This window comes from Papio anubis, chromosome 4 (assembly GCF_008728515.1).
Source record: "Papio anubis isolate 15944 chromosome 4, Panubis1.0, whole genome shotgun sequence".
Taxonomy (NCBI): Eukaryota; Metazoa; Chordata; class Mammalia; order Primates; family Cercopithecidae; genus Papio; species Papio anubis.
In genome coordinates, this window is record NC_044979.1 from 139,695,426 (window position 1) to 139,723,389 (window position 27,964).

Here is a 27,964-nt window from a genome sequence, read left to right on the forward strand (position 1 = left end):
AAGAAGGTCACTGTGCAGTCTTTTTTAACTTGTTTTAATGGATTCAGATTTTTAAAAATAGTTTTGAAGATAATCTTTTTAAATTTGTTACTTTATTGTTAATACACATTTTTAACTAGCAATGGCATCTCGCTCCATTATCAAAGCTGGCGCTGAACTCCTGGGCTTACTCTGTTCTGCCTCAGGCTTCAGAGTAAAGTAGCTGGGATTACAGGCCTGCGCCACTGTGCCTGGCCTCACCGTTCGGTCTTGAGAGGGCTGTCCATTGGTTAGGCCTTTAAAACAGAGTACAGAGTCTCGTTCTGGGGGCTCTTGAGGGGATGGTGGCTGGGAGGTACTCTGGGTGAGGTGGAGCTGGAGAGCGCAAGGGAGGCATAGACAATGCCGTCGTCCTGGGCGAGAACCCAGAGAGAAAGGGTTAGACAGTGGAGATGGAGCTGTCTCCATCTTAGTGGCAAGCCTACAATCTGACTCTCCTGCCTATACCACACTCCCCCTCTCCCTTCCACCCCACCTTCTCCAGGCTTTCTAATTCCTTCAGGCCCTGGTCTGACTGCTTACCTTGGGATTTGGCTTGGGATCTGTATTTTGTCCTAGGAATAAAAAGCCAGGTGTGCCAAGGTCAGGTGGTATGACAACCAGGGGAGAGAGATGGGCAGGGGGCTCTAGGAGTGAGGTTATCTGCTAGGTCAGGACCAGGGTCACGTGGGGGCAAGGGGCAAGGAATGGAAAGAAGAAAACACTGAGAGGGGCACGGACCCAGGTAATGGATGTTTGGGGAAACAGGAAGGGCCAGGGGTAGAAAATGGGGAAGGATGGTGGTAAGGACTCACCTTCATTCCTGATATTCTCATATGGCTCCTCTGTGTTTTGGAAGGGTTCCCTGTATGGGAACAAGAGGATAGGGAATATGTCAGAGGCTGGGCATTTAAGACATGGGCTGGGGCCGGGCGCAGTGGCTCAAGCCTGTAATCCCAGCACTTTGGGAGGCTGAGATGGGTGGATCACGAGGTCAGGAGATCGAGACCATCCTGGCTAACACGGTGAAACCCCGTCTCTACTAAAAAAAATACAAAAAAACTAGCCGGGCGTGGTGGCGGCGACTGTAGTCCCAGCTACTCAGGAGGCTGAGGCAGGAGAATGGCGTGAACCTGGGAGGCAGAGCTCGCAGTAAGCTGAGATCCGGCCACTGCACTCCAGCCTGGGCGACAGAGCGAGACTCCATCTCAAAAAAAAAAAAAAAAAAGACATGGGCTGGGTGGTGGCACCTGTAATCCCAGCACTTTGGGAGACTGAGGCAGGTGGCCATTGCTTGAGCCCAGGAGTACAAGACCAGCCTGGGCAACATAGCGAGACCCCGTCTTTATAATAAATACAAAAACTAGCCGACGTAGTAGTGTGCGCCTATGGTCCAGGCTACTCAGGAGGCTGAGGTGGGAGGATCGCTTGAGCCCAGGAGCTCAAGGCTGTGAGCTGTGATTACGCCACTGCACTCCAGCCTGGGTGACAGAGTGATACCCTCTCTCAAAAATTAAAAAAAAAAAAAAAAGAAAAATTATGACACGTGTTAGGGGCTGGTTCTCTTTGGGGAGTGCTCTGCAACCTGTCCACCCTGCTCAGGATGGGTGTGATGGTTTTAGACTCAGAGGAGGCTGCTTGGAAGAGGAATTAGGGGCAATTTGTGTGTGGCCCAGCAGAGGTCCATCGGTGCTCAGTGAGTTGGGTTATTCTAGGGAAGCTGCTTGTATGAGAGGAACACGGAGAAGAAAAATTGGAAAGGTCAATCCTTGCTTTCTCTCTGCTGGTGCTGCCTTGGCTAAAACTGGGAGAAGCAAACCAATTGTGTGAATTTCAGGTCTTCTGATCAGGGGCTCAGGCTGGGTGAATGGATGGAGAAGGAACCTGGTGAGGGACAGGAGAAGGGCAGCTAACAAAAGCCAGCACAGGAGAAAGGGCAGGGGTGATGCTTTCTTCCAGCAGGAGACCTACGGCCATGGAAAGGAGAGGCCAGAGGAAAGGAAAGAGAGGCAGGAGGGTGGAGAGGAAAAGCCCAGAAAAAGGAAAAGTGAGGCCCTAGCCTGGAGAGGGGAGCAAGGCAGAGGCTGGTGAGTCCCTCCTGAGCACACACAGGTGGGGAGAGGAGTTGGAGGCAGAGGAAGCCTGGGGCCCCCACCACACATTCAGCAGGGGAACGGGACAGATTGAACGAGAGCAGATGATATGAAAAAGCTGGAAGATCCAGGCTGAGAGGAAGCAGGTGAAGAGCAGGAAAAGCTTAGTAACACCAGGAAAGGGAGGCAGAGGGCACAGATGGGCACTCCAGAAAAGAGACTCTTAAGTGTTCGTGCTGGAACCCGGAGTCCACTAGTCTAGTATTTAGGGGACAGAAAGCCTGAGGTCAGGAGCCTGGCCCCTAGAGGACAAAGGAGGACGAGGATGGGTAAGTTGGGGATGCAACAATGGCTGTGGCAGGCTGGGTTTGTGGGGTTCTTAGCAGCATACTCCCTGTTTCCCAAACCAGGCCACTGCCTGCACATGGACCTCCCCACCCCCCTGGGGAGGCCCAGTACTCACTTGGCTGGGGTTGTGGCTTTAGTCCGCTGCTGACCTGTAGGGGGACCGACAGTGAGTCAGGGTGGCATCCGGGTGATGGCAGTCTCCATCCCACCTTCTGTACTGCGCCCTAGGCTGAGGCCCTCCTTAGAGGGACCAGCTGCTCCACCCAAACGCATCAGGAAGGGCCTGGGACTCAGCCGGCACCCTGAGGTCCCCACCGGTTCTCCCTGTTGTCCTCCACATCACCTCCTGAGACCCCCTCACCCTGACCCCCTCCCTTGGTTTCTTTCTTTCTTGAGCTCTCTGCTCAGTCCCAACCTGGCTCCCTCCACCACTGAGCCCTTGCCCAGCCACTTCTCCCCTCCCCTCCCCTTGACATTGGCACCCTGCCCCCACTCCCTCCAGGTCCTCAGGGAGACCACACCTGTGCTTTTCTTCTAGGTGGCGTCTAGGTCTGCCCTCCAGGCTTGGGAGCCTCGTGCTTGGGACTCATGTTTGTGGCTGTTGAAGTTCTGTTGCCACCGCTAGGCCGCCTCTGGCTGGTCCCACCCTGAATCCTCTGCTGCCTCTCCCACTGTACCCTGCCCATCCTGTCCTCCTGGCATCCTTGCAGTGTTTCCCAAGCACTGGGCTCCTGGTTCACAGACATCCCCTCCACCATCCAACCTCTTCCCAGAAGGGCTCCACATCCACAGAGACACCCTCTGAACCCAGGCCTCGAGGTACCCCTCAACTCCAGGGACTTCCCCTTCCACTTCTACAGGACTTTTTTTTTTTTTATGTTGAGACTGGGAACTCTGAAATATTAATTGCTAGTATCATTTCCATTCTGCAACTTTCCCTCCTTCCAGCACTCTTCTGTCCCTCTGTTTTTCCCCTCTCTTTGAAACTTAAACAGGTTATATTTTATTTTACTTATGGTAAAAAAAAAAAAAAATGCTAGAATTCACTTTTAACCACGTGTACAGTTCAGTAGTGTTAAGTATATTCACACTGAGGGCCGGGCGCGGTGGCTCAAGCCTGTAATCCCAGCACTTTGGGAGGCCGAGACGGGCGGATCACGAGGTCAGGAGATCGAGACCATCCTGGCTAACACAGTGAAACCCCGTCTCTACTAAAAAATACAAAAAACTAGCCGGGCGCGGTGGCAGGCGCCTGTAGTCCCAGCTACTCGGGAGGCTGAGGCAGGAGAATGGCGGGAACCCGGGAGGCGGAGCTTGCAGTGAGCTGAGATCCGGCCACTGCACTCCAGCCTGGGCGACAGAGCAAGACTCCGTCTCAAAAAAAAAAAAAAAAAAAAAAAAAAAAAAAAAGTATATTCACACTGTTATGAAACATCTCCAGAACCTTTTTATCTTGCAAAACTGAAACTATTTTAAAGAATCCCCACTCCCTCCTCCCTGCAGCTTCTGACGGCCACCATTCTACTTTCTGTTCCTATTAATTTCATATCTCTAGGTACCACCGAAAAGCAGAATCATACAATAGTTGTCATTTTGTAACTGCCTTATTTCACCTAGCCTAATGTCTTCCAGGTTCGTTTATACTGTAGTATGTGTCAGAATTTCTTTCTTTTTCTTTTTTCCTTTTTTTTTTTTTTTTTTTTTTTGAGACGGAGTTTTGCTCTTGTCACCCAGGCTGGAGTTCTGTGGTGTGATCTAGGCTCACTGTAACCTCTACCTCTTGGGTTCAAGCGATTCTCCTGCCTGAAGCTCCCACATAGCTGAGATTACAGACGTCCACCACCAGGCCTAGCTAATTTTGTATTTTTAGTAGAGACAGGGTTTCACCATGTTGGTCACGCTGGTCTCAAACTCCTGACCTCAGGTAATCCACCCACCTCAGCCTCCCAAAGTGCTGGGATTACAGGTGTAAGCCACTGCACCTGGCCCAGAATTTCTTTTAAAGACTGAATAATATTCTATTATATGTATAAACCACATTTTGTTCATTCATTCGTTGATGGACATCTGGGTTGCTTCCACCTCTTGGCCATTGAAAATAGTATTGCTGTCAACATGGGTGTATAAATATTTCTTCAAGACCTTTCTTTTCAGTTCTTTTGGGCATGTACCCAAAAGTGGGATTGCTGGATCATATGGTGGCCTTATTTATTTATTTATTTATTTTGAGATGAAGTCTCGCTCTGTCACCCAGGCTGGAGTGCAGTGGCACAATCTCAGCTCACTGCAACCTCTGCCTCCTGGGTTCAAACGATTCTCCTGCCTCAGCCTCCCGAGTAGCTGGGATTACAGGTGCCCGCCATCACACCCAGCTAATTTTGTATTTTTAGTAGAGATGGTGTTTCACCATGTTGGCCAGGCTGGTCTCGAACTCCTGGCCTCAGGTGATCCGCCTGCCTCAGCCTCCTAAGGTACTGGAATTTGAGGAGTGAGCCACCACTCCTGGCCTTTATTTTTAAATTTTTGAGGAAAGGCCATGCTTTTTTCTATATCATTTGCACTATTTTATACCCCCATCAACAGTGCAGAAGGACCCCAATTTCTTCACATTCTTCCCAACGCTTGTCATTTACACACTTATTTATTTTTAATAGTAGCTATCCTGGGTATAAGGAGATAGCTCTCTGTGGTTTTGATTTGCATTTCTCTGATGATTAGTTGGCCATTTTCATCTGCTTGTTGGCGATTTGTGTACTGTCTTAGTCTATTTTGTGCTGCTAATATATTTTTATTTATTTATTTATTTTTAAGACGGAGTCTCGCTCTGCTGCCCAGGCTGGAGTGCAGTGGCCGGATCTCAGCTTACTGCAAGCTCCGCCTCCCGGGTTCACGCCATTCTCCTGCCTCAGCCTCCTGTACTCCCTCCTGGGACTACAGGCGCCGCCACCACGCCTGGCTAGTTTTTTTTTTTTTTTTTTTTTTTTTTTTGTATTTTTTAGTAGAGATGGGGTTTCACCGTGTTAGCCAGGATGGTCTCGATCTCCTGACCTCGTGATCCACCTGTCTCGGCCTCCCAAAGTGCTGGGATTACAGGCTTGAGCCACCGTGCCCGGCCTGTGCTGCTAATATATGTAAGAATATCTGAGCCTGTATAATTTATAAAGAACAAATTTTTTTCTTTTGTTGGACAAGAGTTTGCTGAAAAGTAAAACAAAGCAAAACAAAAATTATTTCTCACAATTCTGGAGGCTGGGAAGTCCAAGATCAAGGTGCCAGCAACTTGCTTTTTTCTGTGTCTTCCAGAGGGGAGGATTACTGTGCCCTCACATGGCAGAAGATCACAAGACAGTGAACCCACTCCTGAAATCCCTTTTTATAATGGCATTAATCCGTTCATCTGGCAGAGCCATCATGATCTAAGCACCTTCCAAAACACACTACCTCCCAGTTGTCACACTGGGGACTAAGTTTCCAATACATGATTTGAGGAGACACATTCAGACCATAGCATATATCATCTCTGGAGAAATGTCTGTTAAAATCCACTGCCCACTTTTAAATTGGGTTGATTTTTTGTTGTTGTTGAATTGTAGGAGTTTTTATATATTTTGGATATTCACTCCTTATTAGATATATAATTTGCAAATATTTTCCCTATTCTGTAGGTTGCCTTTGGATTCTGTTGATTATGTCCTTTAATGAAAAAACATGTTTAAGTTTAATGTGGTCCTATTTGTCTATTTTTTCTTTTGTGGCTTGTGCTTTTGGTATCACAGGCAAGAAATTATTGCCAAACTCAAAGTCATGAGGCTTTTCCCCTATGGTTTGGGATCTTACTTTTAGGTCTTTAATCCATTTGGAGTTAAATTTTGTGTATGGTATAAGATAAGGATCCAACTTCATTCTTTGGTGTGGATATTCAGTTTTCCAATGCCATTTGTTGAAGAGATTGTCCTTTGCCCATTAAGTGCTCTTGGTACCCTTGTCAAGTCTTTTGACCATATGTGCAAGGGTTTATTTCTAGACTCTGTATTCTATTCCATTGGTATATTGATCTATCTTTTTTTTTTTTTTTTTTTTTTTTCGATTCAGCTCCTCCTTCTTTTTTTTGAGATGGAGTCTCACTCTGTCACCCAGGCTGGAGTGTCAATAGCACAATCTCAGCTCACTGCAACCTCTACCTCCCAGGTTCCAGTGATTCTTGTGCCCGGCTCATGGTGTATAATTCTTTTGCTATGCTGTTGAATATAGTTTGTTATTATTTTGTTGAAGATTTTTACATCAATATTCATCAGGGTTATCAGTCTGTAGTTGTTTTTTTTTCTTCTTGTAGTATCTTTGTCTGCTTTTGGTATCATGGTAATGGTGATCTCACAGAATAAGCCTGGAAATGTTCCAGCTGCCTTTTGTCATTATCCCACTGTACCTGTTCTTAGACTTCATTGAACTCTTATCCCTTGATAATCTACTTTTCTACAGATTATTCAGACTCCCTGCTGACCCCTCTGCTCTCCATTCCTGCCTTCTCACTAGCTCCTTGACCTGTGATCTCCTGTCTCTCTGCCACACTTAGCTGGCAAATCTCTAATCCTGGGGGTGTCTTATGGCGGAAATGCTATTTGATTACCCAATATCTATTCAATTATTCTTAGTTACAGAAAATTGATTTTATTTGGAGTGGGAGGATTCCCCCTACAGATAGCTGTGGGATATATGACCAAATTCTAGCCAATAAGATATAAACTGGGGTGGGGGGAGTCTGCTGTGTGGAGAGGGCTGGGGGCTCTCACACATGAAGTTGTTAGGTCTTTCAGGAAGACTCTTTAAAAGGGAACAGATAGTTGAGGCATAGTGGGGTTTTTTTTTCCCCTTTCTTCCTTTCTCCTATTTTTTGCCAGAAACCCAGAAATAGTGACTGGAATCCTTGCAGCCATCTTGGACTATGAGGCAACCTTCGGGACAGAAGCCAGCATCAGGGCTGGTAAATCAGAAAGGTAGGAACCTGAGTGTCTAAGAACAATGATGTGCTGTCTGCTTCCAGATCTGTTTACAAGACGAAAAAATAACCCAGCTCTGTCTTGTTTAAGCCACTGTTACTTCTGGTCCCTGGTGGTAGCAACTGACAATTCCTGACCAACAAAAATCACTAAGGTCTCAAAATCTGAATGGTTGACTACTGCTGGGGGAAAATGCGCCATGCACAACGCTGCTATCATAGATATACAGTTTCTCATCTGAGCTGAATCCTCAAACTCCACTTCCTGTTTCCTCAGTGATTATGTCAAACTTTCTCTTCAATTCCCTGACCCTCTTACTCATTCTCAGGAGAAAAGTGCTGTGGTTTTTGTTCTGCAGAATTAAAAAAAAAAATTAAGTGGTTGATTTTAATTTTTTTTTTTTTTTTTTGAGACAAGAGTCTCGCTCTGTCGCCCAGGCTGGAGTGCATCTGTGTGTGATCTCAGCTCACTGCAGCCTCGACTTCCTGGATTCAAGCGATTCTCATGCCTCAGCCTCCCGAGTAGCTGGGATTACAGGGGTGCACCACCATGTCCAGCTAATTTTTTGTATTTTTAGTAGAGAAAGGGTTTCACCCTGTTGACCAAGCTGGTCTTGAACTCGTGACCTCAAGTGATTCACCTGCCTCAGCCTCCCAAAGTGGTGGGATTACAGGCATGAGCCACCGTGCCTGGCCAGATTTTAATATTTTAATCCATGGCTTTGGGGCTTGGTCATACTAAGGAAGACTGTCTCTACTCCTTGATTATGAAATAATCTCACATTTTCTTCTGGTTCTAGGGTTTTTTTTTTTTTCTCTCATTTACATCTTTGATCCCTGTGGAATTTATTTTGGTACAAATTATGAGTTAAGGAGATAATGTTGTTTTTTCTCAGATGGCTACTGAATGGTTCCAGCACCATTCATTGAATTACTCATCTTTCTCCATTGATTAGAAACCTTTTAACCAACTAAATTCCCACATATATTTGGGTCTCTTTTCATTCTGTTATACTTACATTTTCTTCTTTTCTTCCATTACTTTATCCGTGTATGAATATGCCAATATCGTACCATTTTGTCTTTTGTTTTAAATGTATTCATACGATGGTGCTCCCATGAGAGCCAGTGTTCCCTGGTTTAATGCCTACTGTTTAGTCATTCTAAGTGCTTATGCTCCTGTGGCACACCCTCTGCTAGATCTATTCTAAACACAGTACATTTAATCATCAGGACAACCCCACGTAGGTACCATCTTCACTCCCTTTGCCATGAGGAAATTGAGGTGCACAGCCTTTGTACCAGCAAGCCTGTTTCCCTGGCGAGGGTGTGAGGCCAGAATCTGACTGCAGGCAGCCCCGACCCCGTGCTCCTCCCCTCTGTGCTTTCATAGCTGATAGAGCAAATCTCCTTGCACTGTATTACCCAGACTGGAGTGCAGTGGTATGATCTCAGTTCATTGCAACTTCTGCCTCCTGAGCTCAAGCAATTCTCCTACCTCAGCCCCTCCAGTAGTTGGAACGTACCACCACACCTGGCTAAGTTTTGTATTTTTAGTAGAGACAGGGTTTCACCACATTGGTCAGGTTGGTCTCATGCTCCTGGGCTCAAGTGATCCACCCAGCTTGGCCTCCCAAAGTGCTGGGCTTACAGGCATGAGCGGGAGCCATCACGCCCAGCCCATTGCAAACGTTCTTGATGGTAACTTCAAATCAGGTTTGGAGAATGTTGGGGTGGAACTCATTAATGCCTCAGGCCTTGTCCTCTCTTTTGAACTGTAAATGTGTACTCTGAGTTTCCAATGGACAACTCTGCTGAGATGCCACACGTGGATCCCCAGCGTAACAGATCCCAAATTAAACGAGGCATTGTTCCCCTCCAAGCGTGATCTCCTCCTCTCTTCATCATTGTACTTGGTGATTTCATTACAGCCTCATCCACTCAAATGGAAACAGGGGCTTATTCCTGCTCCCTTGCCCCTACACCAATCTAACAATCAACTTATTTATTTATTTATTGAGATAAGGTTTTGCTCTGTCACCCAGGCTGGAGTACAGTGGCACAATCACAGCTCACTGCAGCCTCGACCTCCCAGGCTCAAGCAGTCTTCTCACTTCAGCCTCTGGAGTAGCTGGGACCACAGGCGCACACCACCACAGCCAGCTAATTTTTGTATTTTCTGTAGATATGGGGTTTTGCCAAGTTGCCCAGGCTGATCTTAAACTCCTTAGCTCAAGAGATTATCCTGCCTCGGCCTCCCTAAGTGTTGATATTACAGGCATGAGCCACCCTGACCAGCCAACCAAATGTCTTTATAAAAAAATTTTTTTTTTATTATTTTATATTTATTTGGAGATAGTTTGCTCTGTCTCCCAGGCTGGAGTGCAGTGGTGAAATCATAGCTCATTGTAACCTTGAACTCCTGGGCTCAAGCAGTCTTCACATCTCAGTCTCCCAGTAGCTGGTACTACAAGCACAGGCTACCATGCCCAGCTAATTTTCTTTTTTTTTTTTTTTTTTTGTAGAGACAGGGTCTCCCTGTGTTGCCCAGGTTGGTATCAAACTCCTGGGCTCAAGAAATCCTCTTGCCTCAGCCTCCCAAAATGCTGGGATTACAGGCGTGAGCCACCACACTGCACCTCACCTCTTTGGTTTTATTACTTAATCTTTTCCAGGATCTGGCCCTTTCCCTCTCTCCACCTCACCCCTGCACTGCACTGACCCAGCCTGGCCCACCTCTGGCCACTCCTTCACAGACTGAGGTCTCTCACGGGAGCTGAGGTCACCCTTTACTGCTTCACACTGCCTCTAGGATTGGAGGCTCTTGGGTGTGATTTCCAAGATCCCCTCCTCTCCTGCCTCCTCCACCAGCACTGAGATTCCTACAGCTCCTGGAATGGTTTCCTCCACCCGCACGGAAAGTGAATGACCTCTACACCACCCTCACCACTTGCCAGGCTAATTCTTTTTCTTCTTTGAGACTTTTGCATATATCGCCTCCTCTGGGAAGTCCTGTCTCTCTGATTACCTCTCCTTCCTCCCACCCTTATTAAGTGCTGCCGTAGTTCTTTCTCAATGAAGCAATTAGTCCTTAAGGCAACTGACAACCCCGCACCCCTAGTTCACTGAGAGCAGTCTATGGTTTATGCTTTATCTACTTTGCTTCTCCAGTTTCAAGCCAGGCTGTGGCAGGTGGGCAATCGGCCAGTGTCTGCTGAGCTCAGCCTACTTCCGTTCCCTTCTGCTCTCTCTGTCCTTTTGCCAGGGGAGACCCTCCCCTCCCCGGGAACCTTCAGGGGAGGTAGATGCGTGATGACTGAGAGAGAACTGGGTGGGGATCGGCTGTGTGAAAAGGGCTGTGGGCTCTCATATGTGACCCTGCCCTGCCCCACTGCAGGAGCCTCACAAATGCAGACAACCCAGCACAGGCCATGAAGTCGGCCTCGGTGGGCTTGAGGGAGGCGGGCTTGAGTGGAGCAGGCAGGGTCTGCATATTTCAGAAGCCCCATAGCTGCAGGTAGGCTCTGAGAAACCCCCAGATGGGAGGCTTAGGGAGAGAGTGGGTCCTGGGCACTTACCTTTCCTTCTCCACCACCTGAGAAGGCAGATCAGTCCCAAAATCATGATTCCGAGCACAGCGACAGCCACTGTCACCCCGACGGCAGTTTTCAGACTTAGGTGCCAAGAGTCTGAGTGTCGTTTGCCCTGTGTGACCCTGAGGCCGGCTGTGGTGGTTGCGCTGCTGGGCCTCCGGGTGGTGGTCGTGACAGCTGGGGAGAGATGAGGAATGAACAGACCCTCCCCTGGAGGTGCAGGGTGTCTGGGTAAAAGGCATGGTGTGCTGCTTTCTAGGTTGGGGGACATTAGTGGTGAGGGAGCTCCTCTCTGAAGCCCACACAGGGAGCGGGGAACAGGGTGACATGCTAACAGCTTTCAATGCAGACGACTCAGTTCCTTTTATTTTTCCCTTCCTTCTTTTCCTTTCCCTTTCCTTCCCTTCCTTCCTTCCTCCCTTCCTCTCTCTTTCCCTCCCTGCCTCCCTCTTTCCTTCCTTCCTTTTATTTCTTCCTTCCTTTCATTGTATTTCTTCCTCCTCAAATTCAACTTAACAAGCAACTCAGTTAAAACCTGATTCTACATCAGTTATCAGTAGGGTAACCTCAGAACCTCATCTCCTCACTCACAAAGAGGGATAACTAAATCACAGGACCAAAAAGAGTCTATTGTTGCAAATGCAGGTAACATAAAATATGTCATTTTAACCATTTCTACATGCACCGTTCAGTGGCATCAAGCACATTCACAGTGCTGTGCAACCATCACACCATCCAACTCCAGAACCTTTGCATCTTCCTCAATGGAAATATTTTATGTGTTAAACATCAACTCCTCATTCCTGTGTCCCGAAGTCCCTGGCAGCCACCCTTCTACCCCTCTACTTTCTGTCTCTATGAATTTGACTACTGTAAATACCTCGTATTAGCTGAATCATACAATGTGTCTTTTTACAGGATTATCTTTTTTTTTTTTTGAGACGGAGGCTCGCTCTGTCACCCAGGCTGGAGTGCGGTGGTGCAGCCTCGGCTCACTGCAACCTCCACCTCTCAGGTTCAAGTGATTCTCCTGCCTCAGCCTCCCGAGTAGCTAGGATCACAGGCACATGCCACCACACCCAGCTAATTTTTGTATTTTTTTTCTTTTTTTAGTAGAAACAGGGTTTCACCATGTTGGCCAGGCTGGTCTCTAACTCCTGACTTCAGGTGATCTGCCTGCCTCAGCTTCCTAAAGTGCTGGGATTACAGGCGTGAGCCACCGTGCCAAGCCAGAATTGTCTTAATAAGTGAGAACACATCTGTAAAAAAACCTACTGTATATTGAAAATATGTTTTTAAGGTCACATTAATATATATTGACCTTCACATCCTACAAACAAGTGACACCTTCTTTATAGATGTTTCATGCACCCTTAAAAAATTGACATAGTACTCAGCCACAGGACAAAAAAATCAGGCTCCTTAATGTCTTCAAGTTAGGATGAACTAAAATCTTCGTCCACTCTTAAGAGAAATTACTAAAAGTGTAAATGCTATGTCTCTACTGGGAATTTTAAAATGTTTTAATTACTTAAAGGAGACATATATAATAACATACTGTTTAGAAAATAAAAACTAGAGTAATACGTATTTTAAAAAAGAACCCTGGTGTATGACTAAAGCAACACTCTAAGCTAAACTCAGTATGAAATGCTTTTATTACTTAAAATGGGAATAAATTTTTAAAACAAATAAAATATTCAGTTTCCAAAGAAAAAAACCCCAGAGAGGAGACAGCTGTAAGGAAACTCAGAGGAAGAAAGTAATGAAAAGTTACATAGGAATAAATTTATTAGGGAACAGATAGCCACAAGCAAAATAAATGCAGAAACTGGTTATTTAAAGGAGCAACAACAAGAAGGTAGACAAGACTAGCAAACCTAATGACAACAAAAGCCAGTTGCAATCATGAGTGAGTCTATGCTCAATTATAGATTGTTAAATGTTAAAATATCTGTGAAATGGGTGTCTTTTGGGTTTTCTTGAGACAGGGCCTTGCTCTGTTGCCCAGGCTGGAGTGCACAATCCTACCTCACTGCAGCCTCCACCTCCTGGGCTCAAGTGATCCTCCCGCCTCAACCTCCTGATTAGCTGGGACTACAAGCATGAGCCTCTGAGCCAGGCCTGGGTGATATTTTTAAAAATTGATTTAAGAACTAGTATACCTTGGGGCCAGGCACAGTGACTCATGCCTGTAATCAACTTTTGAACTGAGGTGGGGCGGGGATCACCCCGAGGTCAGGAGTTTGAACTCAACCCTGGCCAATGTGGTGAAACCCCATCTCTACTAAAATACAAAACTTGGCTGGGTGTGGTGGGTGAAGCCTGTAATCCCAGCTACTTGGGAAACTGAGGCAGGATAATCCCACTTGAACCTGGGAGGCCGGAGGGTTGCGGTGAGCCAAGATCAAGCTACCACTGGCCACCCCAGCCTGGGTGACAGAGTGGTCTGTCTCAAAACAAACAAAAAGAGTAGGCGAGGCAGCCGGTGGCTCAAGCCTGTAATCCCAGCACTTTGGGAGGCCGAGATGGGCAGATCAGAGATCAAGGAGATCAAAGAATCAAGACCATCCCTAGCTCACCAGGTAGAAACCGTCTCTACTAAAAATACAAAAAAACTAGCCAGGCGAGGTGGTGAGCCTGTAGTCCCAACCGGGGAGGCTGAGGCAGGAGGAAGTAAGTGAACCGGGGCCAGGCTTACAGTGAGCTGAGATCCGGCCCTACCCCTCCAGTCTCCTGAAGCGACAAGCGAGACTCCGTCTCAAAAAGTAGTATACCTTAACTTATTTAGGCCTAGTGTTCCATTATTGGAACGCTAAGCTTGTGTGAGTTATTTATATGCTACTGCTCAAGGTCATCGCCAAGGTCTGATCTTTCACACAAAAAATTTGCAGCCTCTGGCATAAATGGGTTAATGATCAGTAGACAAAGAAGAAATGGGAAGGCTATGAAAGAACTACCTTTCATAAGGTCTCCATGCTCAGGAAGTTTTATAAATAAGTTCTTGTAAAAATTTAAGGAACATAGAATTCCCACATAGAAGTTTCCAGAGCCGGGCGCGGTGGCTCAAGCCTGTAATCCCAGCACTTTGGGAGGCCGAGGCAGGTGGATCACGAGGTCAGGAGATCGAGACCATCCTGGCTAACACGGTGAAACCCTGTCTCTACTAAAAATTACAAAAAACTAGCCGGGCGAGGTGGCGGCACCTGTAGTCCCAGCTACTCGGGAGGCTGAGGCAGGAGAATGGCCTAAACCCGGGAGGCGGAGCTTGCAGTGAGCTGAGATCTGGCCACTGCACTCCAGGCTGGGCGACAGAGCGAGACTCCGTCTCAAAAAAAAAAAAAAAAAAAAGTTTCCAGAACATAAAGATGGAAAACTATGCAATTTGAATCCATTTCATAAAAAGATACCATAATCCTAATGCTAATATTCATTCAAAAGTTTTTTTTTTTTTTTTTTTCTCAAAGCTGGGCAATGTGGCTCATGCCTATAATCTCAGCACTTTGGGAGGCTGAGGTGGGCAGATCACTTCAGCCTAGGAGTTTGAGACCAGCCTGGGCAGCATAGTGAGACCCCCTGCTCCCCCGGTCTCTATGATAAATACAAAAATTCGCTGGGTGTGGTGGCCCATGCCTATAGTTCCAGATACTCAGGAGCCTGAGGAGGGAGGATCGCTTGAGCCCAGGAGGTTGAGTCTACAGTGATCTATGAGTGTGCCACTGCACTCTGTTGCCAATGCAACAGAGTGAGACCTTGTCTCAAAAACAAAATTTTTTTTTTTTTTTTTTCTTTTTGACATAGTGTCACTCTGTCAACAACAAAAAAAAGTGCAGTGTGCAACCTTGGCTCACTGCAACCTCCAAGTCCCGGCTTCAAGGGATTCTTGTGTCTCAGCCTCCCAAGTAGTTGGGATTGCAGGTGCATGCCACCATACCCGGCTAATTTTTGTATTTTTAGTAGAGACAAGGGTTCACCATGTTGGCCAGGCTGGTCTCGAACTCCTGACCTCAAGTGATCTACCTGCCTCAGCCTCCCAAAGTACTGAGATTACAGGCGTGAACCACCACACCCAGCAAAAAACAAAATTTTTAAAAATGCAGACTAATACAAGAGACCATTTAAAAAACTGATTTGAGTAGAGGAAAATGCCCGTTATTGGCCAGGGTTTAGGGAGAGAGAAACTGTCATGCACAATGGGAGTATAAACGGGCAGAACCTTTGGGAATGCAATTTGGGAAGATCTATCAAAAGGTAAAAGACCTATGTGTGCCCTTTGTTGCAGTTGTCTCAGTGCTGGGAATTTCTCCTATGCAAATGCTTGCCCAAGTATTCAAAGGCATGTGTTGAAGGGTGTTCTTTACATTATAGTTTGTGATGTGGCAACAATTTAACTGTCTTCAAATAGAACAGTGATTAAATAAATTATGATACATCACTACCATGGGATGCATGCGGCCATTTAAAAAGGCATTGCTGATTCAGAGCACAATGACTAGGAGTTAGCCCTGCTCTGCAAGGAGCAGCGAAAAAATTTTTTTAAATGGCCAGGCGCAGTGGCTCATGCCTGTAATCCCAGCACTTTGGGAGGCCAAGGCATGTGGATCATCTGAGGTCAGGAGTTAGACTAGCCTGGCCAACTTGGTGAAACCCCATCTCCACTAAAAATACAAAAATTAGGTGGGCATGGTGGCATGTGCCTGTAATCCTGGCTACTGGGGAGGCTGAAGCAGGAGAATCACTTGAACCTGGGAGGCAGAGATTGCAGTGAGCTGAGATCGTGCCACCTCATCCAACTTGGGTGACAAGAGTGAAACTCTGTCTCAAAAAAAAAAAAAAAAAAAGAAAAAAAAATTAAAAAGGCATAGGCCAGGTGTGGTGGCACACAGCTATAATCCCAGCTGCTTGGGAGGTTGAGGCAGAAGAATCGCTTGAACCCCGGAGGCAGAGGTTACAGTGAGCCGAGATCATGCCATTGCACTCCAGCCTGGGCAACGAGAGCAAAACTCCATCTCAAAAAAAAAAAAAAAAGACATAGATGTATATATACTAGAATGAAAGAGATTCAAGTTACTTTAAGTAAAAATAGCAAGTTCTAGAGCAGCATTGTATGTGGTTTGATTATATTTATGTTTTATGTCGGTATCTGTAAGAGAGAATACTTCCACACAAAGTGGTAGGGACTGGGGAGATAAGGTGAATGTTACCTTTTATTTAACTTCCTTCTGTATTTTTAAAATTATGTGTAAGTATTACCAGTACTTTTATTAGTTTTTAAATTTAACACTTTTTTTTTCCAAGTTGTATCGGCACGTAATTCAGACCCAACAAATTTCACACAACTTAGAAAAAAACAGCAGCCTCCTGCACCTGCCTCCTACTCCCTTCCAACTCCCCAGAGGCAACTATTTTCAGCAACTTTAGCTATTTATTTTGATGTTAACCTCCTATTTCTAAACAGCATGCGAATATTGCCGTTGCTTGATTTGCTTGCTTTAAGTGGTATCTACTCACTTCTTACTACTGATATGGAGAATTTAGATCTTACACCCCCATTTTCTTTATCTGACTCAGCTTTTCAGCATTTGATACTCCTCACTCCCCCTTTTATGAAGTGAGTTATTAATTTGGTTTCTGGGACACCATCTCCCTTGGTTCTCCTGCCTCACTCTTAGCTCCTTCTGAGTCATCTCTGTTGATTTCTTTTCATCTGCCCAAACCTAATGTCAGGGCCCAGTCCTGAAACTTCCTCTCTAGCCACACTCACTTCCCAGATGATGTCATTCACCACGTGACATTAAATATCAGTGGTATCCTGATTAGTCTTCCTCTGTCGCCCAGGCTGGAGTGCAATAGTGCAACCATGGCTCACTGCAGCCTCCAACTCCTGGGCTCAAGCAATCTTCCCATCTCAGCCTCCTGAGTAGCTGGGACTACAGGTGCACACCACCATGCCCAGATAATTAAAAAAATTTTTTTTTCTGTGGATAGCCTGAGCAATATGGTGAAACCCCATCTCTACTAAAAATGCAAAACAGTTAGCTGGGTGTGGTGGTGCCCTCCTGCAGTCCTAGCTACTCAGGAGGCTGAAGCAGAAGAATCACTTGAACCTGGAGGCAGGGGTTGCAGTGAGCCAAGATCATGCCACTGCACTCCAGCCTGGGTGACAGAGTGAGACGCTGTCTCAACAAAAAAAAAAAAAAAAAAAAAAAAAATTTTTTTTTTTTTTTTTTGGTGGAGACGGGGTTCCATTATGTTGCCCAGGCTGGGTTCCAAGTTGATATATCCAGCCAACTTTCCCCCTGCACTCTAGACTCAGAGATCTTACTACCTGTTCACGCCTCCATTTGTATGTCTAGTAACGACTCAAACGTAAGGTGTCCAAAACAGAGTTTTTGATTTCCTCCCAAACCCATTCTTCCCCATTTCTCTACCTCAGTAAATGGCAATTCTGTCCTTCAGGATGCTCAGTCCAAGGACCTTAGAGTCAACCTTGCTTCCCTCCCTCTCATACCCTACATCCAATCCATCTGCAAATCCTGTCTGCCCTGTCTTCAAAATATAACTAACCAGTATCAGCCACCTCTCACCTCATGCACTGCCATCTCGCTAAGCCAAGCTGCATCATCTCTCCCTGGTCTCCCTGCTTCTGACTTCGCTCACCTGTAATTTTTTCCTCCATACCACAGCCATAGGGATGCTTTTAAGCTATGAGTTGGGGCCGGGCATGGAGGCTCACGCCTGTAATCCCAGCACTTTGGGAGGCCGAGGCAGGCGGATCGCCTGAAGTCAACAGTTCGAGACCAGCCTGGCCAACATGGTGAAACCCTGTCTCTACTAAAAATAGAAAAATTAGCCGGGTGTGGTGGTGGGCACCTGTAATCCCAGCTACTCAGGAGGCTGATGCAGGAGAATCCCTTGAACCCGGGAGGTAGAGGTTCAGTGACCCAAGACCGTGCCACTGCACTCCAGCCTGGGCAACAGAGCAAGACTCCATCTAAAAAAAAAAAATGATTTAAAAAAAAAAAGTGTGAGTCAGATCTCAGTACTCCTGCAGGAAATGCTCCTTTGCTCCCATGGCACTCAGGGCGAAAGTGAGTTGTTTCCTTGGCTTTCAAAGCCACACAGGATCTTCCCCACTTCCTGCAACCTCTGCCTCTTCCCTTTGGCTTCAGCCACACTTGTCCTGTGTGACTGGAACATTCTTCTCCCAACCTCTCTATTATGTTCTACCAATCAATCTGTATCTAGGCTGGATCTTCCTGGGGCTTCTCCAGGTCCGCTCCCCAGTTCTTCCATCCCTGTGTTGTGCCTTTGGAGCTGGCCTTGATGGACCCCATCTGTGGGCTCTCGTGCCCTGTAACTTCTGACTCCAGAGGCCACAGCTCCTCTCCACACATTCCAGTCTTCTCCGGGCTCCCTCCCCTTGCTCTTCAGGCCTGCTGTTGGTCCCAGGGTACTTCCCCCCCTCCGTCCCTGATTGGTTTCCCAAACTGTGCCTCACTCTAAGGTCTCCCCAGTTACCCTACACCTGCTTCATCTCACAGCAGCCTTCCCTGTTCAGTGTGAATACAGGGCCACCCTTAGCAATCTCTGTCCCACTCACTCCACTTCAGTTCTCTTCTTTTCTCTTTTCACCATCACCTGACACATAAAAAGAATTGATCCATTTATATATTTATTCCCACACTCAAAAGTAAATTTCATCCTTGGGTGCATTTTTGGTTGTTTTGGTGGTGGTGGTGGCTTTGTTTTGTTTTTTGGGTTTTTTTTTGAGTCAAGATCTCACTCTGTCACCCAGGCTGGAGTGCAGTAGTGGGACCACAGCTACTGCAGCCTTGACCTCCCAGCCCGAAGTGATCCTCCTGCCTCAACCTCCTGAGTAGCTGGAACTACAGGCATGTGCCACCATACCCAGCTAGGTTTTTTTTTTTTTTTTTTTTTTGAGATGGAGTCTCACTCTATCACTCAGGCTGGAGTGCAGTGGTGTGATCTCAGCTCACTGCAACCGTCGCCTACCGGGTTCAAATGATTCTTATGCCTCAGCCTCCCGAGTAGTTGGGATTACAGGTACACACGACCACACCCAGCTAATTTTTTTTGTATTTTTAGTAGAGACAGGGAGGGTTTCACCATGTTGGCCAGGCTGGTCTCAACTTCTGACTTGTTGAGTGATCCGCCCACCTCGGCCTCCCAAAGTGCTGGGATTACAGGTGCGAGCTACCACGACAGGCTGCACCCAGCTAATTTTTAAATTTTATTTTTTTTATAGAGACAGAGTCTTGCTATGTTGCCAGATTCTTGCTATGTTTTCCAGGCTGGTCTTGAACTCCTGGCCTCAAGTAATCCTTCTGTCTTGGACTCCCTAAGTGCTGGGATTACAGGTGTGAGCCACCGCGCCCAGCCCTTTAATGGAATTTTTTGTTTTTGCTATTGTATCTTAAATTTCCAAGAGCTTTCTTTGTGGTTTATTTGTGGTTTGCAAGTTCCTTTGTAAAGCACCCCCTCTTATCACATCCACAAGGTCTCTTAACTTTCTGAATAGAAGGAGATGCTGAGTATTTTAAAATTTTATACTCCCTGAACTGTTTTGGTTTCTTCCAGGTTCCTCTTTCTGTTTTTCATGTTTGTTTTGTTCTTCATGTTTCATGGGAGAAGTTTGTTTCATTTAATCATATAGGGACTCTAGCCTCAGGCTTCCCAGACACAGCTGAGGCCAAGGTATAGTCCCCAGTGCTGGGGGACTCGGTATAAGGACCAGACCCCAATCGCCTTGCCAGTTATCCCTGGGGTGCTGCCCCAGAGGCCCTCTGGTTCATCTATTCTGGAAAGCAAACCTCTTGTCTTCGGGCTAGGGTGGGGGAATGGGGAATGGAGGTTTCCCTGCTTCTGAAGTAGATTTTCAGTGTCCTCTAGTTTTCAGACCCATCTTCACTCCTACTTTCAGGGGTACTCAGGGCCAACATTACTGAACCTTTACAGAGTTTTGTGGTATAAATTGCCATTCATCTGGGTTTCCCAACACTGGCTTAGGGTTTAGCCCTAAACCAATTCCATTAGTCTGTTTCCAGCTTCTCAAAATTTGCTTTTGTACATCCAGTTCATATATTTCTTGTTCTTGAGGATTTCTTTCTTAAAAAATTCCCTTTGCTATTATTTTAGTAGATTCTGGGAGGGGGTGATGGTAAACATGCATATAACCCACCGTCTTGTCCAGATTTTATGCATTTTTTTTTTTTTTTTTTTTTTTGAGACAGTCTCCGTCTGTTGCCCAAGCTGGAGTACAGTGGTGCAATTTCGTTCACTGCAACCTCCGTCTCCCAGTTCAAGTGATTCTTCTGCCTCAGCCTCCTGAGTAGCTGGGACTACAGGCACTTGCCACCACACCCAGCTAATTTTTTTGTACTTTCAGCAGAGACAGGGTTTCACCGTGTTAGCCAGGATGGTCTCGATCTCCTGACCTTGTGATCTGCCCACCTCAGCCTCCCAAAGTACTGAGTTTACAGGTATAAGCCACCGGGTGCCCGGCCACCTATGTATTACTTTTACAATAACAATTATTAAGGATTCAAAAAGTAATCTTGTATATTAATAACAAAAGGAAATATAGAAGGTAAAAAAATCTTTTTTTTTCCCGAGGCAGGATCTGGCTCTGTCACCCAGGCTGGAGTGCAGTGGCGTGATCTCGGCTCACTACAGACAGTTAAACAATCTTATGAGACATTTAAATGCTCTTTGGCAGAACACTACCAAGGTTTACTGAGGGATATAAAATAGGACCTTGTTCCTGGGTGAGAAGATTGTGTATGAGCCTGATTTTGGTTTCTGTCAATTGCATTATAGGTGTAATGCAACTGTGACTTAAAAGAGTGTTGTGTTTTTTGTTTTTGTTTTTTCCCCTAAACTGGATAAAGTTATTCTAACAGTGGGGAAGGAACAGGCAGGCAACAACAGAAAAATATTTTTTGTTTTGCTTTGTTTTTTAAGACAGGGTCTTGCTCTGTCACTCAGGCTGGAGTGCAGTTGTGAAATCACAGCTCATTGCAGGCCCAACCTCCTGGCCTCAAGCAATGCTCCTGTCTCAGCCTCCTGAGTAGCTGGGACCATAGGTTTGCACTACCACAACTGGCTAATTTTTTTTTTTTTTGGTAGAGATGGGGTCTCACTATGTTGCCCATGTTAAGTCTCAAACTCTTGGGCTCAAGTAATCTTCGTGCCTCAGCCTCCTAAAGTGCTGGGATTACAGGCATGAAGCCACTGCGCCCAGCCTAAAAAAGTTTTTGAGGAAGGAGTAATATGTTTGAGATGGAAATCGTCTTAGGCATTGAAACGTGGTAAAGCTACAATCACTAAACCTGTGTGCTGATGTAAGAAAAGACAGATCAGTGAAACAGAATTGACTGACCAGAAACAGATGCTCTTCTACAAAAATAATTTAAAAACCAGGCCTAATGTATCAATAGAGAAGCAGATAAAAATGCAGTAAATGGGGTTGGGACAACTGATTAATTACTTCATATAAAGATCAATTTAGTTGTTTATGCCATATATCAAAATAAATTCTCACTACATACAATTTTTTTTAAATTAAGAATTTAAATATAAATTTTTTTTTTTTTTTTTTGAGACAGAGTCTTGCTCTGTCACTCAGGCTGGAGTGCAGTGGTGGGATCTTGACTCACTGAAACCTCCTCCGGCTCCCAGGTTCAAACAATTCTCCTGCCTCAGCTTCCTGAGTAGCTGGGACTGCAGGCATGCACCACCACACCCGACTAATTTTTGTATTTTTAGTAGAGACGGGGTTTCACCATGTTGGCCAGGCTGGTTTCGAACTCCTGACCTCAGGTGATCCACCACCTCGGCCTCCCAAAGTGCTGGGATTACAGGCATGAGCCATTGTGTCTGGCCAATATTTTCAACTTTTAGTGGAAATTGGGATTTTTGTGCTTAGAAATAAAACAGAAAAGTGACAAAGAACACAATTAGGTTTGGTTACAAAAGTAAAATTACGTAGAAAACATTAATAAGCCAACAACAAACTTAGTTTATATCTGCTACAAATACTCCTTTAGTTTGTTGTATCTTACTTAGCATGATGGTACTTCAGTTGGATTTTTTTGCCAGACACAGTGGCTCCTGCCTATATCCCAGCACTTTGGAAGGCCAAGGTGGGTGGATCACTTGAGCTCAGGAGTTTGAGACCAGCCTGGGCAACATAGCAAAATTCCATGACTACAAAAAAATATACAAAAATTAGCCAGGTGTGGTGGTGCATGCCTGTAGTCCCAGCTATTTGGGAGGCTAAGGCAAGAGAATCACTTGAGCCTGGGAGATCAACACTGCAGTAAGCCATGATCACAATCCCTGGGTGACAGAGCGAGACCCTATCTTAAAAAAAAGGCAGGGCAAGGTGACTTACCCCTGTAATCCTAGCACTTTGGGAAGCCAAGGCGGGCAGATCATCCGAGGTCAGGAGTTCGAGAGCAGCCTGGCTAACAGAGTGAAACCCTATCTCTACAAAAATAAAAAAACTAGCCTGGCATGATGGCGGGTGCCTGTAATTCTAGCTACTCGGAGGCTGAGGCGGGAGAATCGCTTGAACCTGGGAGGTGGAGGTTGGAGTGAGCCAAGATCGTGCCATTGCACTCTAGCCTGGGTGACAGAGCAACACTTTGTCTCAAAAAAAAAAAAAAAAAAAAAAAAAAAAAAAACCCACCATTTTTCTCTTTTTATTATTTTCCTGTATTTTGTTTTTTTATAATAAACATGAATATTCAACTAATTGAATTAATTAAAAATACAATTTATAGCCAGGTGCGGTGGCTCAAGCCTGTAATCCCAGCACTTTGGGAGGCCGAGATGGGCGGATCACGAGGTCAGGAGATCGAGACCATCCTGGCTAACACGGTGAAATCCCGTCTCTACTAAAAAATACAAAAAACTAGTCAGGCGAGGTGGCGGGCACCTGTAGTCCCAGCTACTCGGGAGGCTGAGGCAGGAGAATGGCATAAACCCAGGAGGCGGAGCTTGCAGTAAGCTGAGATCCAGCCACTGCACTCCAGCCTGGGCGACAGAGACTCCGTCTCAAAAAAAAAAAAAAAAAAAACAATTTATTAGTGAAAAAAACTACAACTCTGACCTATGCAGAGAAGTGAGAAAAGCAAGCAGGAATTAAGGAAAGAGGAAGAGAAGGCCCGAGAAAAACCCAAATCTCTCAGAAAAGGCCATTTAAGGAAATACGTAGGAAATCAAAGTTCAAGGCTGTCTTACTTCATTTGGATTATGGAGCCGCTCTCCATCTGCTCCAAAACCAACACAGTGGTTAAGATGGTGTGGTGGTTTACCAGGGCACGGGCAGCGAGAGTGTCTGTCCCTGCAGGGAAGAGTAATTTATCCCTGGCATTGTTTAGGGTTGCCAGTGCAAGTGATTAGAAAAAATAAACCCACCTGGCCAAAGATTAGTTTCCTAAAACATTTTCTACAGACAATGCACCCCCTTCCTGCCTGGGCCTGGGAGAAACTCCCCTCGCCCCACTGATCTGGAGACAGATAAACCTAGGCTCAAATTTCCCTGATGCCCTTTCTGAATAAAACAGAAGATCTATTAGTGCAAAACATCCCATCGCTAGGTTCAAAAGTAGGTCAAGGCGAACACTATGGTCAACTCAATAGGCGAGGCCCTGTAGCTAGAGGTTAGGTGAGAAAGTTCTGTAGCTCACCATCCCTGTCATTGTGTGTGTGTGTTTGTTTGTTTGTTTGAGACAGAGTCTCACTTTGTCACCCAGGCTGGTGTGCAGTGACTCGATCTCAACTCACCTCAACCTCCGCCTCCCAGGTTCAAGTGATTCTCCTGCCTCAGCCTCCTGAGTAGCTAGGATTACAGGCATGCGCCACCATGCCTGGCTAACTTTTGTATGTTTAGTAGAGACGGGGTTTTGCCATGTTGGCCAGGCTAGTCTCGAACTCCTGACCTCAAGTGATCCACCCACCTTGGCTTCCCAAAGTGCTGGGATTACAGGCATCAGCCACTATGCCCCGCCCTCACCATCCCTTCCAAATCCCATCTGCACCACTAGTGTGACGTTGGGCAGCTATATAGGCTCTGTTAGCCTCAGTTTCCCTATCTGTAAACTGAAGAGAATAGCAGTTCCTCTTGCCATTGAGGAGTCTTGGTGAGGGTTCACTAGGGCAATGCACATGAAGCAATTTGCCGGGGCCATGCCATGATGCCTCAGTGAATGAGGGCTGCTGCTCTTGCTTCTGCAGACACGTCCCTTAGTGTTGGTAAGGACAGAGTAGCAAGACCAGAGTGGAGGACAGAGAGGGAACGGCTGGAAGAACACAGGGGCTTCTCAGGGAGAGTGGGGGCTGCAGGGGCTGGGGAGAAAGTGAGGGTAAAGGATGGATATAGGAGAAGAGGGGTATGACAGGTGAGGGAAGAGGTGAGACAGGTCAGGGAGGAGCTGAAGGACACTTCTGGGAAGCAGAGGGGGAGAAGGAAGTAGGCAGATGGGAACCCAGGTTGACCCAGGGACTGCAGAGCTCCCAGGGCCAGTCACTGGGCACCTGCTGGGGGTTCCTGGATGAGCTCGTGACTGTGAGAGATGCAAGATATGGGGCCCACCCTGAGGCACTAACGGGGACTCCAGGCAGAGACACATGACAAAGAGCGGGTGAGCCACACCCTGGAGAGATCAAATCTGCCTGGAGGTCATGGAGAGAGGCCAGGCTGGATCCCCAGTTTGGAGAAAGAATGAAGGATAATTAGAGGGTCTGGCAGATGCTGAGGCCTGAGGAGTGGGGGCGGGGCTGGATCTGGAGGGGACAGCAGATCAGATGTGGAGACAAGGGGAAGAGAAAAGGGGAGAGGTGGCAAAGGCCTGAGGAAGTGTTAGGGGCCAAAGAGAGAACTTAGGGTTCGTCAGAAGAAATGGGGTCTGAGGTGCCAGGGACGACGTCACTAGTGATCATAAAAGCCTCACTGCCGTGGGCAAGGCAGGTGCCAGGGCAGCCGGACTCACCCTGGGTGATGGTGAGTTTGGTCCCCTTGATGGACTGCCACTGCTGCCTCCCTGATCTCCGTGTGTCCAGCTCGACTCGGCAGAAATACACAGACTGGTCCTCCTTCCGCAGGTTCCAGATCCTGAGGAGCCCGCGGTCCTGACCCTCTGTCCAGTTCAGAAAGAGCCGATTCGAGTAATCCTCGTGAATGAAAGCTGGCCTTGTTCTGTAGAAGAACTGCCCGTGGAAGTCGCCCCGTCTCCAGGATATTTTCATGTTGGGAGCTGTGGCTAACTCCCAGGGGTGATAGAAGGAGAAGGGAATTTCCACGGAGCCACCCACAGGGGCTGAGAGGTGTTTTGGTTGAGTGACCCCATAAGGGCGGTTTGGACTGGATCCCGCGGAGCCACCTAGAGGTGGGAGGGAGAGAGTGGGGGAGAGACCTTGAAGCCACCGCAAGACACAAAGAGGGTGACCCCAGACCCTCCCGCACCTTCAGCCACAGGCAGTCGTGTGACAGGTGGCTGGACTGACTTCTGGCCTGGGTCTCCCACTCTTCAGGCAGAGAGAGGATGGGGGCACCCGCCCCTGTGGGACCCGCCCTTGTTTCCTGGTGGTGGGAGCCTGGGCCCTCCCCAAGATGTCCCACCTTTGTCTCGGGTTGGCCCCTCCTGTGGTTTGGGCAGAGCCCACATCTGGGTCGTCCTGGGCACTCACCAGCCTGCAGAAATGCTGGCGGCAGCAGCAGGGGCAGCAGCAGCAGGGGCAGCAGCAGGAGCCGGCCCATGGCCTTGCTCTCCTCCAGGGGATGGGGAGACCAGCAGAGCCGTCCAGGCAGAGAGGGGCCCTGTGGTGGGGCCACCTGGGGGTTGAGGTGAGTCGGGGGAGCCGGGCTCAGGCTCCGCAGTGGGCTGTGGGGGCCGGGAGCCTTCCTCAAACCCGTGCACCTCCAGGATGACCAGCACTTCCTTTATCCATCTGGCTTATTTTCTCTTATTGCAAAAGGGCCTCCCTTGTGGTCAGTGTCAAGTCAGCCCTGCCCAAGGGCCCCAGTGCCCGTCCTCCTGCTGAGGGGCCAGGCCTGACCTTGGCTGGCTGGGCCCCTTCCACCTGGATCCCTGCAGCCCCACCTCACTCAGCTTCACTTCTCATCCTTCTCTCTGCCCAGGGCCAGCACAGGCTCTTTCAGGGAGAGGAAAGGCAGGCCTGATTCTCTGCCCTTCTGTGTCCCAGATTCAGTCCTCAGGGAGGAGGAGGAGGAAGCTGGTGGAGGTCACAGGCGCTCAGACCCCAGCCCAAGCACCAGAGTCCCCAGCTTGTCTTCTTTCCCTCTCTTTCCGGCAGGGACTCCCATGCAGTCCCCAGGCACCACCAGGGCCCAGTTGGCCTCTTCCCATCCCAGGCCTGCTCCCTTGGTGCAAGCACCCCACCTTGCTCAAGGGGTGAGGGAGCTGATGGTCCCCTACACAGACTGGTCCTTCTGGAGGCCACCCCTTCACCTCCTAGACGTGAGACTGGATCTGCAGGCTCCCCTCTGACCTCCCCATCCTACACAGGCAGGGACAGGGCTCCAAGAAGCCCTGCCCCAGGCCACGTGACTTGCAGTGGCAGTTCCAGGACCGGAGCTCCCTCTGCCCAGATGTCTGGGCCTGGCTGAAGGGCAGAATCTCTGGGCCTCAACTTCTGAGTGCAGGACAGGAGGCCGTCCCTTCATACAGCACCTCAGGTCATTCCCTCCAAACACCTGAGCCCTTGGCTGATCCAGAAGCTTCCTTGGACACAGAAGGAAGTGAAGGCTCAGAGCAACAGTGGGCACCCCGCACACAGTCCTGGGCCCATCTCTAGCGGGTTTCTGCTGGCCTTTGCCTGGGGTGGTCGCTGGAACGGGGAGCTTTGGCGGCCCACAGGGCTCCCTCCGTAGGAGGCTCTGCCCACCCTCTCCAGGGTGAGGTGGCCCCTCCAGCTAAGGGGCCGTGGGGGCAGGAAGACAGGATTTCGTCAGAGGAAATGGCATCAGCCTTCTTGAGACAGAAGCAGGCAGGGACGGGCCTCCCTTCTCTTCTCAGTCTCTTCCCTGGCCCCAGTAGGCTCCTCTGTGCTTCCCAGGGCCAGCCAGGTCAGCCCTCCCTCCCTCCCTTCACAGGCCGGAGGAAACATGTTCCCCTGTGCTCAGGAAACCCCTCCGTCTGAGCCAGGCCCTCAATACCTCATTCTCCCCATTCAACCCACAGGAAAACGGAGGCACGGGGGCTTTGGGCTGAACTGGTCCCAGCTGGAAAGATGGGCTGAAGAGAGGACAAGGGACCCCCTGGCTGTCTGGGCAGGGCCTCGAGAGGGTGGTCCGCCCTGCCTGAGGACCTGGCTGAAGGGTCACCTGCTTACCAGGCCGTCCAAGGTGGGGGCCACATAGAACTTACAGCCAACAGCCGCTGGGTAGCTCTGGAGGGCACATGCTTCCCAGGGTCTTCTGCCCCAGTGCTGCCACGTGCGATCTCCTTAGATACAAGGTCCACATTGATGTCACTTTCAGGCCCTGGACCCAGCTGAACCCCCATGGGAGATTCCTTTTGTGTCAGGATTTCTGCTCTGGGATGATGTGAGGTCTCCTGGGTTTGTTCATCCTCCCTCCCTCAACAGCAGTGACAGGACCTGGGACTGAGCCTGGGGCTGTGGCTCTCAGACAGGGCTCTGGGAGGAGGAGGAGGGCCTGGAGGAGGGCGGGATTCCAATGTGGGCGGAGCCTAAATGCAGCCCCTTAGCGCAGGTGCTCATGGGAGAGGCATGGGAAGTCGTGTGTGGGGAGCAGGGGCAGGGAGGGGGCGAGTACCCTGCACGGCATGATGAGACCCACTGCTTGGATGTCCCCACATTCCCGCAACAAGTATCCTCCTGTCCTCACTGGCCACATCCATCCCTGC

The 27,964-nt window shown here is 48.0% G+C and overlaps 1 protein-coding gene across 9 annotated transcripts; it reads right to left on the reverse strand.

Annotated features, from left to right (window-relative positions):
- Positions 1–73: 73 nt before the first annotated feature.
- LOC101012444 (paired immunoglobulin-like type 2 receptor alpha) lies at positions 74–27,964 on the reverse strand. Of its 9 annotated transcripts, XR_644688.4 has the most exons (10): positions 27,464–27,962; positions 26,791–27,009; positions 25,764–25,908; positions 25,067–25,456; positions 23,316–23,418; positions 11,034–11,225; positions 2,575–2,608; positions 834–883; positions 562–593; positions 74–392 (listed from the first exon to the last, which is right to left on the reverse strand). XR_644688.4 is itself a non-coding variant. In XM_009202698.4 (8 exons), the coding sequence occupies exons 2-8, from the start codon at positions 25,831–25,833 to the stop codon at positions 270–272; spliced, it is 891 nt and encodes a 296-aa protein (XP_009200962.1). In that variant the 5' UTR covers positions 25,834–25,908; positions 26,791–27,009; the 3' UTR covers positions 74–269. The 9 variants fall into 9 exon arrangements, 7 of the variants coding, with proteins under 7 accessions (XP_009200962.1, XP_021791381.2, XP_031521420.1 ...); XR_002520904.2 differs by lacking the exon at positions 562–593 and having other exon boundaries at positions 328–392; positions 27,464–27,963; XM_009202698.4 differs by lacking the exons at positions 23,316–23,418; positions 27,464–27,962.